This window comes from Squalius cephalus (assembly GCF_949319135.1).
Source record: "Squalius cephalus genome assembly, chromosome: 5".
NCBI classification, from domain to species: domain Eukaryota; kingdom Metazoa; phylum Chordata; class Actinopteri; order Cypriniformes; family Leuciscidae; genus Squalius; species Squalius cephalus.
The window spans coordinates 14607006-14625026 of NC_137126.1; the positions used below are offsets into that span (position 1 = coordinate 14607006).

Consider the following 18021-nt stretch of genomic DNA (forward strand, 5'->3'; position numbering starts at 1 on the left):
GATTAGTGAGTTTTATTGTTTTATAGCAGGTTAGAATTCTTGAATTCAGTCTTAGTAAAAGTCCATCCTTACACGACCTAGACGGCTTTGTTACTGAAAGAAAGTCTAAAATATAGCTTGACTAAGTGATCCAACTCTGCCATGTCCTCTGTCAGTAGGCTATGCAATGAACACTGATCGAATGCGTTATTCTCTAAATTTCATTTCGACTTTTTTTCTCGAAACGCAACGACTTTACTCTCGAAATTTAATGAGTTTATTCTCACAATTATTTCGACTTTTTTTCTCGAAATTTAACGAGTTTTTTTTCTCGAAACACAATGACTTTATTCTCGAAATTTAATGAGTTTATTCTCGAAACACAACGACTTTATTCTCGAAATGTAATGAGTTTATTCTCAAGATTGTATTTCGAATTTTTTCTCGAAATTTAACGAGTTTTTTCTCGAAACACAACGACTTTATTCTCGATATTTAATGAGTTTATTCTCAAGATTGTATTTCGACTTTTTTTTTCTCGAAATTTAACGAGTTTAATCTCGCATTATAATGACTTTAATCTTGAGATGGTTTTATTTTTTTATTATTGCTTGGCCCTAATCCTCTTCCGTAGTCTTGAGTACAATTTAAAATTAAAGAAAATGATCATCAAAAAAATCACAGTTATTTTCTGTAAAATTAGGATTTTTTTTTTACAGTGTATGATTACGACAATGAGTAGGTCCTGACACGTGTTGTCTAACTCCAATAGAGTTTACAATGTCTTTAAATGCTAAATCCCAATGCATCTTTTTCATTATCTATGTGTATATTAAAATCACCAACAATTAGCTCTTTATCTGCAGTCAATATTAATTCGGATAGAAAGTGCTCAAATTCTTTGATACAATCTTTATGGTGCCCTGGTGGCCTGTATACAGTAGCCAGCACAAATCTCAAACGTGATTTATCATTTACACCATATATTTTTACATTAAGCACCATCACTTCAAAAGAAGTATATTTAAAACTTGATTTCTTAGTGGTTTTGAAAATATTACTATAAATTACAGCAACACCTCCCCCTTTGCGTTTCAGACGAGGCTCATGTTTATAACAGTAATCTTGTGGGGTTGACTCATTTAAAGTAATGTAATCGTTTGGTTTTAGCCAGGTTTCTGTCAAACACAGCACATCTAGATTATTATCTGAAATCATATCATTAACAATGAGTGCTTTTGGAGTAAGGGATCGAATATTCAGCAACCCAAGCTTAATCATTTACTCATCTGTATTATAGCTGTTTTTTATTTGTTGAACATCAATTAAATTTTTAACCTTAGATGGGTTTGGACGTTTTTTGGATTTCCAAATTTACACTCTGTGTAATGATAGCTAGGTGAAAGAGGCTCTATGTGATGGGATTTATCTGACCTTGGTGACGCGAGGCCGCTAGCAGACAGTCGGTTAAGCCAGTCTGTCTGCTTCCTGACCTGGTGCCCAATCTGTCATTTTTTATCTCTAAGACTATGAGGCAAATTACTAGAGAGAAGAGCAGCACCATCCCAGGAGAGATGAATACCATCTCTTTTCAACAGGTCAGGTTTGCCCCAAAAACTTTTCCAATTGTCTATGAATTCTATATTCTTTTGCGGACACCACCGAGACAGCCAACCATTCAGTGAACACAATCTACTAACTATCTCATCACTCCTGCGAACAGGAAGTGAGCTAGGGTCAGCCAGTCATCGAGATGCGAACCCTGTGTTGCCGTAGCGAAAAACAAGGGCTGTCTCGACGACCTTCGTGAAGATGCGAGGAGACAGGGCTAGACCAAATGGGAGAACCCCATACGGATATGCCCGCCCCTCGAAAGCAAAGCGTAGGAATGGTCTGTGTCGAGGGAGAACGGAGACATGACAGTAGGCGTCCTTCAGGTCGATCGCTGCAAACCAATCCTGTGGCTGCACACATTCGAGAATGCGTTTGGCCGTGAGCATCTTGAACAGAAGCCTGTGAAGGGATCGGTTCAAGACGTGCAGGTCCAGGATTGGTCGTAACCCACCGGTTTTCTTTGGTACAATGAAGTAGGGTCTGAGAACCCGGACTTGGCTGGAGGGACAATCTCGATCGCACCTTTCGCCAGTAAGGTAGCGACCTCCGCACGCATGACAAGGGCATTGCCACCCACCATAGTGTAACGGACTCCCCAGAAGCGGGGAGGAGATTGTGCAAACTGAATCGCATAGTCGAGCCTGATGGTTCTCTCGACCCAGCGGGACAGGTTGGGAGCTCTAGCCAGGCTCCCAAGAACTGAACCAGCGGGGTCATGGGAACCACAGACGTACCCTCGGTGGGGCAGCGAGGCGGAATGACCGGCCCGGACGTGGGCAGCGTAGCGACCCGGTCTGGGGGCACGGTCATTAGCCGCGTCCTGCCAGAGTAGACCAGGGAAGGACCAGTGTTCCACGGGGGCCTGCTCTGACAGGGGTCTGGCAACAGAGGGGGACGAGAGTGGCGAGGCTCGTGAGCGTCGCACATTGTCATCCTGGACCTCTGGGGGCTCGGAGGAAGGGGCATCAGTTCAAAAGATTATCCAGGGGGGAAGGAGCATCCCTGCTACCAGCTCCTGAGAAGATCTGAGCCCTAACTCCAAGCTGCCCATGTCAGGAGTGCTGCTTAGCCTGGCGTTTAGCCGGCTTAGGGGTGGAGACGGGCGGTGCCGCCCTCCTGCCCAGGGCCAGTGAAGACTGCGGAGCAGGAGGGGAGGAGCTGCAGGGAGGCATTATCGGTGGGAAGTAGACTAAGGAAACCGCACGGACAGATGGCTGCCGGTGCAGAAGGGCCTCAGTCTACTTCTGGGTGGTTGAGAACTGCGCCCAACAGTTTTCAACACCGCCGAAGAGCCCAGCCTGGGATATGGGGGAGCTGAGAAAACGAGTTCCCAGATTCCTGCACATCAACCTGGTTGAGCCCTAATGGTATTCCTGGACCACACATGTGGACATCACCTGACCTAGGGAACACGCAGTGACCAACGTCGCCCTGTAGAGCGAGGTCGGTATAGTGCGTGGCGGATCAACCAGCCCGGACATGGGAGGCATAGCGTCCCAGCGTGGGGGCGTGTTCAGATTCCGCGTTCTGACAGTGTGGCCCGAGGAATGACTCGCTGGTTATATGCCACACCGTAACCCTCAGATCACCCTGGCCACCAGACAAAGTATCCCCTCTCGAGGAAGAGATAAATTGGGGTGTGGCAGAGGGGACTCTACCCACTCGGAGATCATTGAGTCTCGATGTATAAACCATATAAATCCCGCAATGAAAACATAACACATCCACGATTGCTGCCGAGCGTTATTAAGCCCAACACGCAAAACAGTACTCGTGACCGTTAGGCAGATGGATCACGCGCCCACATCCAGAAAATACACGGGCGAACCGTCTTGAAAAAAACGTGCCGCGTGCAGCTCTTTTAGAGTGTTGTGGCAAAAACAATTCTCATGCAAGAGGCTTAGTCACAAAATCAAAGCAGCTACCCTGTGACGTGAGCAAGACCTGACACCCAGCCCAGGAAATTCCCTTCTTATACTCCTTCTTCAAGGTCTTTCCTCTGTAGTTTTCCACTCACCCAGCATGGCCACATCTAGCTGATTTAGAATAGAATGACCCCTCTAACCCCCCTTGGCTAAATTATCTTCCATACCTAAAGAGTTAAAGGTTCTTAACCATTTGTCTTACTGTGTGTGTCTTGCTTACGCCAGGTGCACAAACATACATAAATTCCAGAAGAGAAAGGAATGCTTAAAACCACACAATGTCTAAGAAAGTTAATGAAAAAAAGTAAAATATTTTTCTACAACAAGCGAGAGGAAAAAATCAGCAGAGTGCTGAGTACATTGAAACACACACACTGTCGGCAGATCACTGCACAGATCAGTAGCAGGCAATGCGATCTTGCTGGAACGCGCTGTCGCACCAACACACTGAAGAGCCGCTCGTCTCGTAGAGTGAGGATGATTCAGAATGGCTTGTGGGAGTGAAGAGAACTCTTGGCTCCGAAGCGAGAACATATCTGCATGTTGCCAGCGTACTTTCTTATATACCCACGAGGTGGGGCGGAGTTACGCTATGCAAAATCCGCAAACCCATGGCATTTCTTGCCATTGGCTCATTTTATTTCTTGAAGATGAGAGGCTTTATAAGCGAAACCCCATTTGTCGTCACGACATAACTCATAGTGACTACGAAAGGGAACTTTAATTTCCTATTATCACTGTAAAGCTGTTTTGAAACAAACTATATTGTTAAAAGCGCTATATAAATGTATGTGACTTGACTTGACACACACATTCATACGAGTTGCAGTAAAAAAGAAAGTGAGGAAAAAATTAGTTTTAAGGGTGAGATGATGAAATCCCTAGTTTCTAGCAATATATGCACTTATAAGACCTGACCTGAACAAACCATCAATCATTAATTTAACCCTTCAATCGTTTTTTAGGCAGGTTATTAAATTTTATATATAAAAAAAAACAGTTCTGCTAAGAGTCTGTAGGCTACTTGCGTTTGTCTTTGGATTCCTTTGGGGATTCTCTTTGTCGGCCCCCGGGTTTGTTAATTGGCTGCCGGTCTCGTCGTGTCTGAATTGATGTCAAGCATGTGGTGTGTTGGCGGATGGATGGAAAGTCTTTGAAGTTGAAAGTGGGCTTTGCTGTTGAATCGTTGACCGAAACTGTACAGCAAAACTTAACTTCGAACTGAGACTATCAACGGAAAAGAAAAGAAACTAATTAAGAGATAGAAAAGTGAGATGAGAGTGTATAGATGGCTTGAAATAAATTGTTTAACTCATGTTCTTCTGATCTTGATCTGCAGTCTTTTGCCTGCGCTTTTACATGTCTACATGTCTGGTCCAAATCGTCTTCTACTCCAAATCTTTGTTTGTGTCCTAAGATTTTAAATTTAAATGTTTGTCCAGCCTCCTGGATGAGATCTAACCAATTAGACACTGTCTTTAGTTCGGAGGTGGCTGTTTTCTCTTACTGGCTTTCTCTTACTGCAGGTTACTCTGTTGCTGTGGCATCAGTGAATGGTCATGTTGTGTTCTTTGCGGGAGCGCCAAGGCATAGACACACTGGGCTGGTGCTGGGATTTACACAGAACCATCAGAACCACAGCTGGACCATCTCTCATAGGATATACGGATCACAGGTGTAAAATTTGATCTACATTATACACAACATACAGTACTATACACATTATATAATATGTATTTATCAGGGCTGGCACATATATGCTGTGTATTGACTTCATCAATACTTTGATTTAAATTTACTCACATATTTATCACTGTAATCTCTCCCATCTTTCAGTCCTTGATGCTTGCCTTCATACATCACCTTTTCTTTTTCTTTTCCTCCGTTTGTCTCTCTGTAGCTGGGCTCATATTTTGGGGCAGAGTTGTGTGTGTTGGGTGCTTCTGAGTTGTTAGCAGTCGGAGCTCCTCTATATCACGTTCATGGATTTGGAGGAGAGGTCCGGATATGCCCACTAAACTCTATGGTAAGAGCAACACCACGTTCAGACGGAGCTGAGATTAAGAAATAAAATACAGATATATACACTACTGGTCAAAAGTTTTAGATAGGTAAGATTTTAATGTTTTTAAAAGAAGTTCTTCTGCTCACCAAGGCTGCATTTATTTGATAAAAAACAATAATAATAATAAATAAAAAAACGTCTCGGGTTACGTATGTAACCCTTGTTCCCTTAGAGGGAACGAGACTGCGTCAATGACACTTTGGGGACACTCCCTTAGCGTAGCGGCTCTGAAGTATGAATGAAAACTAATCAAATCCTATTGGCGTTGCGTCGTGACGAAATGCGTGACGGCATAGGCGGAAGCTATAATAGGACGCCGGCACAGCATAAAGTTAGCTTTGCGATGAAGCAAGCGCTCCCAGGCAGGGGGAGGCGTGGCGAAGGGACGCAGTCTCGTTCCCTCTAAGGGAACAAGGGTTACATACGTAACCCGAGACGTTCCCTGTCAAGGGAACTCGACTGCGTCAATGACACTTTGGGGAACAAATACCCACTATGCCACAACGAGCCCTGCCTGTCCCAGTGTGAAGCTGAATACAGGCACACTCAGGACGAGAGCACAAGGGTGCCAGGTGTCGAGGGAAGGTCCAAACTATAAAACCTAATAAAGGTATGCGGGGTAGCCCACCCTGCTGCATCGCAGACTTCTTGGATGGGAGCCCCAGAAAGGAGGGCTCTAGAGGACACCATGCCTCTGGTAGAATGAGCCCTCACGGCCAGAGGTGAAGGCAGATTGCGCACCTGGTAGGCCGAAGATATAGTTTGAACGATCCAGTTACTGATGGTGGGTTTGGAGGCAGGAAGCCCCTTCTTGGGCGACCCGAAACACACCAGCAACTGGTCCGACTTCCGCCACGAAGAGGACCTCTGAATATAGATTCTGAGAGCTCTGATGGGGCAGAGCCGATGAAGTCTCTCTTCGACCGCCGTCTCATGAGGTGGAGGATGGAAAGCCTGCAGAACCACAGGCTGAGCCACATTGGATGGAACCTTAGGTAGATAGCCCGGCCTAGGATGAAGGATGGCCCTGATGTCGCCTGGAGCAAACTCCAGGCACCGGTTAGATAGAGAGAGCGCCTGAAGATCTCCTACCCTCCTCAGAGAGGTAATGGCCAACAGGAAAGCCACCTTCAAGGACAGGTTCTTGGCCTCAGCCGACTCCAGAGGTTCGAAGGGGGCCTCGACCAGCCCTTCGAGAACCACTGCCAGGTCCCAGGTGGGAACCCTGGTACGAGCCGCAGGTCTCATCCTCCGAGCCCCATGGAGGAAACGTACGACCAGCTGTTGTCTTCCCAGCGGTCCATTACCCAGAGGAGCATGGAAAGCCGCAATGGCAGCCACGTACACCTTAAGTGTGGATGGGGTAAGACCAGCAGAGAATCGATCTTGGAGGAACTCCAGCACTGAAGCCACTGGGCAGTTAACTGAATCCACTTCACGCTGTCTACACCATGTGGTGAAGACATTCCACTTAAGGCCGTACAATTTCCTCGTGGAGGGAGCTCTAGAGCTTAGTATGGTCTCAGTCACTCCTGCTGACAGACCAGCTTCTAGGTACTGTGCCCCCTCAGGGGCCAGACCCAAAGACTCCACAGCTCTGGACGAGGGTGAAATATTGATGGGAATCTCCCATGGAGGGCCGTCCAGGAGTGATATGATGTCCGAGAACCATACTCGGGCCGGCCACAACGGGGCTACCAACAGTAGACTGACGCCGTCGCGACGGACCCTCTCTAGAACTCCCGGGAGCAGAGCGATCGGGGGAAAGGCATACAGACGCAGCCTCGGCCACGTCTGCACCATAGCATCCAACCCCAGTGGGGCTGGATGAGTGAGGGAGAACCACAGTGGACAGTGGGTCGTCTCTCGAGACGCAAACAAATCCACTTCCACTGGGCCGAACCTCTGACATATCGACTCCACCACATCCGGGTGGAGCCTCCATTCCCCGGGCCTCAGCCCCTGCCTCGACAGGACGTCTGCTCCTAGGTTTTGGTCCCCTGGGACGTACATTGCTCTGAGAGACAACAGTTTCCCTTGAGACCAGAGGAGAATCTGATGAGCCAGTCTGCATAGAGGGCGTGACCTCAGTCCCCCCTGATGGTTTAAATAGGACACCACTGACGTATTGTCTGTTCTCACAAGAACGTGGTGACCCTTGAGGTCTGGGAGAAAGCTCCTCAGAGCCCGGAATACCGCCAACATCTCCAGGCAATTTATGTGCCAGGAGGAATGTTGGTTCTGCCACAGACCTCTTGTAAAGCGGCCGTCCATGACCGCGCCCCAGCCCGTGAGGGATGCGTCTGTCGAAACGGCCCTCCGGTGACATGACGCTCCCAACACAGGCCCTTGGGACAGAAACCAAGGCTTCTTCCACATTGATAGGGAACGAAGGCATTTGCGCGTAACCCTTATCATGCGAAATGGATTTCCCCTCAGAGAAAACCCCTTGATTCTCAACCACCACTGTAGGGCCCTCATGTGCAGCAGGCCAAAAGGAATCACGGTGGATGCTGCTGCCATGAGCCCTAACACTCTCTGAAAATGTTTCACAGTGATGGCTTGGCCTAGCTTTAACCCTGACACCGTGGCCAGGATGGACTCGATCCGTGCAGGAGACAGCTGCGCCCGCATCAAAACCGAGTCCCACACCACTCCCAGGAACGTAGTTCTCTGGGCTGGTGTCAACACGCTCTTTTTCGTGTTGAGTCTCAACCCCAAGCTTTGAATGTGGTCAAGGACGACATCTCGATGCCGAACCGCCATATCTCGAGACTGGGCCAAAATGAGCCAGTCGTCGATGTAGTTTAGCACACGGATGCCCTGGAGCCTCAGCGGGCCCGAGCTGCATCCATGCACTTGGTAAATGTGCGAGGGGAGAGAGCTAGGCCGAATGGAAGAACCCGATACTGGTACGCCTTGCCCCCAAAAGCGAACCTCAGGAACTTCCTGTGAGAGGGAAGGATGGAGACGTGGAAGTATGCGTCCTTCAGATCTATCGTGACAAACCAGTCCTCGGACCTGATTTGGTTCACAATCGTGGGAATGGTGAGCATCTTGAACCTGAATCTCCTCAGAGACCGATTCAGATGCCTTAGATCTAGAATCGGACGCAACCCTCCATCCTTCTTTGGAACTATGAAGTACCGGCTGTAGAACCCGGACTCCCTGTCTGGTGGAGGAACATACTCTATGGCCTCTTTTGCCAGCAGCGAGTGAACTTCTTGTTCTAACACTAGACCCTGCTCTGGGTCCACCGCAGTCCAGAGCACCCCGCTGAACTTGGGTGGGCGCACGCGGAACTGCAGTCTGTACCCTCTTTCCACAGTACGCAGGACCCAAGGTGATATATTGGAGAGGCTTCGCCATGCCTCTGCAAAATTCACCAAGGGAACCAGCCCCTCGGCTGAAGCGGCGAACCGGCAGGGAGTGGTCGAAAACGACTCTCGTTGTGCGACCGCGAACGCTGCCTGACCACAAGCCTGTGGGGTGGACAGAGCAGCGTGCGTTCGCTGGAAACTGATGTGTCCCGAAGCGCCAAAGGCGGCGGGATACTGACACCAGTTTCCTGAGGGCCCAACGGAAGAGAGGACCTCGATCGCTCTCTCTCGTGGGGGGCGGCCCTCAGAGGTCCCACTGACATTAGGACCTCTTTCCCTTAGCCTTCCTAGCCTGAAGGACAGTTCTTAAATCTGCCCTCTCAGGAGGCTGCGGGTGAGAACGCCGTCCAGAGTCCCAAGCTCTTCGAGGGGGAGCTCTAGAAGCAACACTCTCTCTTTGACCCTGCCTATATGAGGAGCTTGCAGGTGGCTGAGGCTGGTCACTTCTCCCAGAAGCCGCCCTCCTGGACCTCGAACGGCGAGGGATGTACTGCTTAAAAGCTGCGCTCTGTTTCCTGGCTTCCTGAAATCTGTCGACGACCGTATTGACTGCCTCGCCGAACAGACCAGTGGCCGAAACAGGGGCATCCAAAAGAAAAGCTCTATCTTTCTCCTTTATACCGGAAAGATTGAGCCACAGATGCCTCTCCGCAGTCACCAAAGCTGCCATGGAGCGCCCAATAGCACGGGCCGTCTCCTTGGTAACCCGGAGAGATAAATCTGTGGCTCTGCGCAGCTCCGCGACATCCTCAGGTGTCGGGCCCTCGCCCTCATCAACGTCCTGTAGCAGGTCGGCCTGGTAGGCCTGCAAAATAGCCATGGTGTGCAGGCTCGCACCAGCCCGACCCACTGCCATATACGCCCTGCCTACTAAGCCAGATGTCGTACGACAGGGCTTAGAAGGCAACGCCGGGGCTTTGAGAGATGACGCCGCATCAGGAGACAGATAACTGGCCAAAGATTCCTCGACCTGCGGTAACACCCCATATCCATTTTCTTTAACCCCCACGATGTTGCTGTAATCCAATATCGGGGGATTAGACAGGCGAGCAGAAAACGGCCTGTTCCATGACTTACACAACTCATTGTGTAAGTCTGGAAAAAATGGCAAAGCCCTGCGTGGAGGCTGAGATCGGTGCTGTAAAAAGCGCTCATCCAGTTTACTTGAAGCACGCGCTTCCTGCCACTCTTGAGGCCAGTTAATATTTAACTTCTCTACAGCACGTGTAATAACTTCTAAAAGCTCCTAAAATATTTAACTGGTACAGACGAGGTTTGTACAGTGTGTGTGGGCTGTTCAGAAAATTCCCCTTCCGCGATGCTGAGCACATCTAATTCCTCGGAATCAGAGAGCTGCAGCACGGGATTATCAGCGCGAGCGGAAGAAGCCGCGGGCGGGCTTCCGCACGGAGAGGAAGGGAATCCGAGCTATCAGACGAGGACCGGGAAAGTGCCAAGGCAGTCCCGGTCGCGTCTGCTAGCTCTCTCTGCGAGCCCCACGAACTGAGCCGCCGCGCCGCCTCAGCGGACGCGGAACCAGAACCGCGGGGAGCGCGAGGTCGGCCGGCTTCATCAAATATAGCCCGCCGCGAGCGCAGCACTCGGATGGGTAAACTCTCACAGTGGCCGCAAGCAGCCTCCTCGAGGGCTGCTTGGGCGTGCTGCATTCCCAAACATAGCACACATAAATCATGAGTATCCCCGCCCGTGATGTAGCGTGGGCAGGGAGGAACACACAACTTAAACTGCTCACTAGCCATTTCACACACTTTTCCTTTTTGTTTTTCAGTTTTCACACACAACAGAGAGGCGCTTGCTGAAGAGTGAAAAGCTAACTTTATGCTGTGCCGGCGTCCTATTATAGCTTCCGCCTATGCCGTCACGCATTTCGTCACGACGCAACGTCAATAGGATTGGATTAGTTTTCATTCATACTTCAGAGCCGCTACGCTAAGGGAGTGTCCCCAAAGTGTCATTGACGCAGTCGAGTTCCCTTGACAGGGAACAGTAATATTGTGAAATATTAGGACAATTTAAAATGACTGTTTTCTATTTTAATATATTTTAAAATGTAATTTATTCGTCAGATGAAAGCTGAATTTTCAGCATCATTACTCCAGTCTTCAGTGTCACATAATCCTTCAGAAATCATTTTAATATGCTGATTTTATGCAAAAAAAAAAAAACATTCATTATTATTTTCAATGTTGAAAACAGTTGTGTACAATTTTTTTCACAATTCTTTGATAAATAGAAAGTTCAAAAGAACAGCATTTATTTAAAACAGAATATTTTCTAACATTATACAGGTCTTTACTGTAACTTTTGATCAATTTAACTCATCCTTGATGAATAAAAGTATTGATTTCTTTTATTTATTTCCTCCCAAAATAAAATAAAAATTCTTACTGACCCCAAACTTCTGAAGGGTAGTGTTTAATGTTACAAAAGCTTTCCATTTCAGATAAATGTTGTTCTTTTGAACTTTCTATTCATCATAGCATCATGAAATAAAAATGTAAAAAACTGTTTTCAACATTGATAATAATCATAAATGTTTCTTGATCTTCAAATCATCATATTAGAATGATTTCTGAAGGATCATGTGACACTGAAGACTGGAGTAATGATGCTGAAAATTCAGCTTTGATCACAGGAATAAATTACTTACTGTATATTCACATAAAAAACAGATGTTTTAAATTGTAGCACTGAAGGTGCGCAGGCACCTATTGTATCCATTGGCGCTCCTATTATTATTATTATTATTACATTTCTTACGCTCTGGAAGTCTATGGCAACCCACAGAACCGTATGGTAAAAAGCTGTGAAATTTGGCACACTGCCACCATTGCAAATTTGGAGTCTCTAACTCGATCCCCCTAGCACCACCAACTGTCCAAAGTTGCACTCATGTTTTTGCTAATAACTATGGCTAGAAACCGTTAGTCCGATCGAGACGAAACTACCGTAGGAAAATCGAAAACATAGGTTGTTGACTATGCTAATGGACAAATGTCAAAATTTTGATAGTAATTGGCAAAAAAAATGCAATTAAAGTCAGGTGTGGGTCGTTTTTTGTGTTCATACATATTAATGTCTATAAATCCTAAATGAAATGAGATATTTTCACCAAATTTCATACGCTTATGTATGAAACACTCTGAGGACACACACAAAAAATACGGTGGAAATGGATTTCGTGTCGATAGACGAAACCATTTTTATTTACTACATTAACAAAGTTTAGGCATGATGCCAAAACGACTCTTGAGGCTGTATCTCTGCAATGCTTTGGCATAGTTACACCAAACTTTGCATGTGTCATTGTCACCTCACTCTGACCACACCACATAAATTTGGTCACAGCGCCACCTATTGGTCAAAAGTGATAGACCATTTAATCAAATTACTAGTGCCTGTATGATTTTTCAGCCATTTTGCCTAAAATCATCTTAATATGTCTTTACTTGTTCATTGTTGCAGTTGGTCTGATGCTCCCAGCCATGTTGGCATGACTTGTCATGTTCTTTGTGCTTGGCCCCAATAATTGCCGCTTGCAGCTATATTTTTACATTATCCATCATAATCACAAATAACTGTTCAACTTTATTACATTTGCATGAAACTCCCAAGATCCCATTTGACACTGCTCAACTCAGCTGCTCAACGTTTCTCCGTGGGGCAGTGGGGAATGAGTTTGGCCGGTTTGGTACTTCTCTGGCTGCCATAAAGGACCTGAATGGAGATGGCCTTGAAGAGTTAGCGGTGGGGGCACCTCAAGAAGAAAAGGGCAAGGGAGCCATTTACATATTTTTGGGACAACCAGGAGGTATCAGAACAGAATACAGTCAGGTAGGATACTGTTTTAAATCATTTCACTTTTTAGTTATGCAACCTTTTGCTGTAATAACAGCTTAAGGGGGGCAAGCTGTTTTGTTGCTGGTCCAAAGTGGTCCGGTAACTCTAACCAGGCTGAACGTGATGGTCTACGAGTCGATGCATGTCCCTGCTAACTGGACCAGCCACATGGTGGAACAGCCAAAGACGGCTGTCTACTACAGATGTGGCCATTGAGAATGCACTTATAAAAGAAAAGTAAGGGGCCAGCAGCAGTGTGTTCTCATTGGCTATTGAGTTTTTGATTGACAGTTTCTAGACCTGGAAGTGAAGACATCAGTGTTGTGTTTACATGTGTGGATGTGAGAGTCTGTAAGCGTGGCTTCCTATTTCATTTTAGTTATATAAAGTTAGGAGTTTTGTTTTTGAATTTTATCTGTATTTATCTGCTGCTACTACTTTGTAGACATAAGCTTTTAGGAGCGCAAGACATCTATTCAGTCTATTCAGGTGTAATTGTACATTAAAATACTGCATATAATACTGAAAATATTGTGTAATCTCAAATGTTTTCAAAGAATATTTGTTTATTCTTGATGATTCTTCTGAATTATAGGGTCTGATTAGGTTGTGCTGTTAAAATTTAAAGAGAATAGTCAGGTCAAGTCAAGTCACCTTTATTTATATAGCGCTTTTTACAATATAGATTGTTTTAAAGCAGCTTTACACTGATTACAGGAAAATAATGCAACAGAGTTTGTTTCTACTGTACAGAATCAGAATCAGAATCAGAATGAGCTTTATTCGCCAAGTGTGCACAAACACACAAGGAATTTTTTGTGTTTTTTACAGGAGCTCTTGGTACATACATACATATATGAAATTAGAACAGGCATTTAAATGAGAACATAAATAAATAGAATAAACAATAATAATAGTTCTAGTATACATCTGAAACAGAAGACTTATGTACAGATTTGTGCATTGTGTGTACAGCTCTATAAATAAAATTTGTATATGTATTTACACACAAAAAAAACAAAAAAAAAACTCTTGCTTCTCCCTCAAGTACTGAATGAATTATACAGCAGGTGTTAATTGCTGTTTTAGCTGTTTAACCTGGAGATAGCATGGGGGAAAAAACTGTTTTTGTGCCTAGATGTTCTAGTGCGCAGAGATCTGTAACGTCTGCCTGACGGCAGAAGTGCAAACAGGTTTTGGCCGGGGTGGGAGGGGTCTGTGATGATGTTCCCTGCCCGTTTCTTCACTCTGGCATTGTACAAGTCCTGAAGGTTGGGGAGGTGTACACCAATGATCCAATGATCCAGCTGTCCTAACAGTCCGTTGTAGTCTTCTTATATCTGATTTGCTGGCTGACCCAAACCAGACAGTTATGGAAATGCACAGAACCGACTCAATAACAGCTGAGTAAAACTGAGTCATCTGCACTTGTGGTGGGTTGAACTTTTTCAGTTGACGAAGGAAGTACAACCTCTGTTGGGCCTTTTTGACAATGGAGTCAATGTGATTGTCCCACTTCAGGTCCTGAGAGATGGTAGTGCCCAGAAACCTGAATGACTCCACTGCTGTCACAGTGCTGTCCATGATGGTGAGAGGGGGAAGTGCAGGGGGGTTTCTCCTAAAGTCCACTATCATCTCCACAGTTTTGAGCGTGTTCAGCTCCAGGTTGTTATGACTGCACCAGACAGCCAGCTGTTCAACCTCTTGTCTGTAAGCAGACTCGTCACCGTCTTGGATGAGGCCAATGACTGTGGTGTCGTCTGCAAACTTCAGGAGCTTGACGGAGGAGTCTTTGGAGGTGCAGTCATTTGTGTAGAGGGAGAAAAGCAGTGGGGAGAGAACGCACCCCTGGGGGGCACCAGTGCTGATGGTAAGGGTCCGAGATGTGACTTTTCCTAGCCTCACTAGCTGCTGCCGGTCTGTCAGGAAGCTGATGATCCACTGACAGATGGAGGAGGGCACAGAGAGCTGGGTTAGTTTATTCAGGAGGGTATCCGGGACGATGGTGTTGAAAGCGGAGCTGAAGTCCACAAACAGGGTCCTTGCATAAGTCCTTGGTTTGTCCAGATGTTGGAGGATGTAGTGCAGTCCCATGTTGACTGCATCATCCACAGACCTGTTTGCTCGATAAGCAAACTGCAGGGGGTCCAGCAAGGGTCCAGTGAGGTCCTTCAGGTAGGCCAGCACCAGTCTCTCAAGTGACTTCATGACCACAGATGTCAAAGCAACAGGTCTGTAATCGTTAAGTCCAGAGATTTTAGGTTTCTTGGGTACCGGGATGATGGTGGAGTGTTTGAGGCAGGAGGGGACTTCACACAGCTCCAGTGATCTGTTGAAAATCAGTGTGAAGATGGATGACAGCTGGACAGCGCAGGCTTTGAGACAGGCTGGTGAGACATCGTCTGGGCCTTTGGCTTTCCTTATCTTCTGTTTCCTGAAGACTCTGCATACATCCTCCTCACTGATCTGAGGTGCAGGCTGAGAAGCAGTAGGGGGGAGGGAGGGGGGTGTTGATGGTTGTGTGTAGAGACGGTCAGAGCGGGTGTGGGGTGTGAGAGCAGGCTTTTCAAATCTACTGTAAAATACATTGAGATCGTCGGCCAGTTGTTGATTCTCGACAGTGTTGGGGGATGGTGTCTTGTAGCTGGTGATGGCTTTCAGGCCTTTCCACACTGATGCAGGGTCGTTAGCTGAAAACTGGCTTTTCAGCTTTTCAGAGAAGCTCCTCTTAGCTTCTCTGATCTCCTTTGTCAGTGTGTATTTGGCCTGTTTGTACAAGGCTCTGTCCCCACTCCTGTAGGCATCCTCTTTGGCCTGACGAAGATGTTTTAGTTTTGCAGTGAACCATGGCTTATCGTTGTTATATTTTAAAAAAGTCCTAGTGGGGACACACATGTCCTCACAGAAGCTGATGTAAGATGTCACAGTGTCAGTGAGCTCATCCAGATCAGTGGCTGCAGCCTCAAAAACACTCCAATCAGTGCAGTCAAAACAACCTTGTAAGACCTGCTCTGTTTCGCTGGTCCATCTCTTTACAGTTCTTACAACTGGCTTAGCAGATTTAAGTTTCTGCTTGTAGGCTGGGAGAAGATGAACCAAACAATGATCAGAGAGTCCCAAAGCTGCTCTGGGGACAGAGTGGTATGCGTCCTTTAAAGCAGTGTAGCAATGGTCCAGTATGTTAGTGTCCCTGGTGGGGCAGGTGATGTGCTGTCTGAATTTAGGCAGTTCACGGGTGAGATTAGCTTTATTAAAATCGCCGAGAATGATAGTGAAAGAGTCCGGGTAACTTTGCGAGTGTGTACATTCCCCCTGACGCGTGTGTGAGCGCGGCATTTCAACAGCTGGCTGATCAGATCACACACGCGTCAGGGGGAATGTACACACTCGCCAGAATAAATGAGGAAAACTCCCGCGGCGAATAAAAAGGCTTACAGTTAATGAAGAGAGCTTCCAAATTAGGGCAGCACATCTTCGTCAACACTGTCACATCTGAACACCAGCCTTCGTTGATATAAAAACATAATCCACCGCCTCTCGTTTTCCCAGTTAACTCGGCGACGCGATCCGCTCTGAACAGCTGGAAGCCCGTTAGATTTAGCGCACTGTCCGGTATGGAACCGTTCAGCCATGTTTCTGTGAAGCAAAGAGCAGCCGAGTTTGAAAAGTCCTTGTTTGTGCGGGTGAGGAGTAGTAGTTCGTCTGTTTTATTTGCTAGAGAGCGGAGATTTGCCAAGTGAATGCTCGGCAGCGGAGTCCTGAATCCGCGCTGTCGAAACTTCACGAGTTTCACAGCAGATCTAGAAGAAAATAGCGTCATAGTCCAGCTTAAGTAAGTTCAGTGATGGTTCAGTTTTATTTTATAAAAGTTATTAATTTAGTTAACATATATATATATATATATATATATTTTTATTTTATTTTATTTTTTTTATACAGTTTTATTGAAGAAATTTCAAAACAAACAATAGAAAGACATTACATTTCAAATGCTAGGGGGAGGTACAGATAGTATTATAGGAATACTTTAAAGAGTGTACATGCTTGTAAAATCCTAATAGCTTTTTGTTTCTTCGAGGGCAATATTGACTCAATATAAAGCTTCACTTAATTTTCAAATGCAACAAAACATGGCTTTTTCCCTGAAAATTTGCATTTATGAATGTGAAACTTAGCCATCAAAATAAAAAAAATAATAAAATAAGTGCGGGGTTGTTTATCTTTTGAGTTTACAATTGTCACAGTGTCTGGTTTGTGTTCCCTGGTTACCACTAGATGTCCTCCTTCCCCACGGTGTCTGTCACATTATGAACTGCATTCCCCACAATCCTTGTCTGTACCAATCACTGTTCATTGCACTCAGCTGTTCCCCGTCATCATTGTTCCCAGCTGTTCCCTGTTTCATTGTTATTTCTGTGTGTGTATATATACCCTGTCTGGTTAGTGTTTGTCACGGAGTCGTTGTATTTATCACGCCATTTCTGTGTTCTGTTTCCTGCCTGTTCTTGTTTGTGTCTTGTTTTGGATTGCCTTATCGGATTTTGACCCATGCCTGGACTTGACCACTGATACGGATTTCCCTAATAAATAATACTTACTGCAATTGGATCTTCTCCCTTGTTTCCTGAGTGTGGATTGTGACAACAATACCTAGTAGAACAACTTTCCACAGTAATGTAAAATTTTCATCAATATTTCCAACAATGAAATAAAGAACATTTTGCCAAAAAAAAAAGACACATAAGGGCAGTGCCAAAATAAATGAACAACTGTCTCTGGCTTCTTTTTGCAAAAACTACAACTTTCATCAATATCTTTTTTAAATCTGGATAAATAGTGTTTAGCAGGGTATATTCTGTGAAGGAACCTTGTTTGTTAAGAGAAAGCGATTGGGTAGAAGCCAGACTTTTTTCCAGTCAACATCACTCACAAACTGACTCCAATACGCAATAACATTTGGTCTCGAAACAACATCCTTCTGGAAAAGGCCTCTTATTGACCTGTTATAATTATAATGAGAGGAGAAACATATTTTACCTACAAGAGATTGATTTGGTGAGAGGGGTGGAATTTACTGGTAATCTCGTCTTTTTTGTTGTTTAAATAACATACATATTTTAGAAGAAATTGCTCCAGAAACAGTTGCAAATTCCCTTGGTGGTATAGGAATATTATATTTGACCATGAATTCCCTATA

General features: G+C 45.7%; 1 protein-coding gene across 2 annotated transcripts in view; it reads left to right on the forward strand.

The window, feature by feature from the left end:
• LOC307158333 (integrin alpha-X-like) overlaps nucleotides 1–18021 on the forward strand; it is a 267631-nt gene that overhangs the window by 138853 nt on the left and 110757 nt on the right. For both annotated transcript variants that reach the window (XM_079870811.1, XM_079870812.1), the window contains exons 12-14: nucleotides 5045–5193; nucleotides 5419–5544; nucleotides 12600–12818. In XM_079870811.1, coding sequence (XP_079726937.1) covers nucleotides 5045–5193; nucleotides 5419–5544; nucleotides 12600–12818 — 494 coding nt within the window. The remainder of the gene's footprint in view (nucleotides 1–5044; nucleotides 5194–5418; nucleotides 5545–12599; nucleotides 12819–18021) is intronic.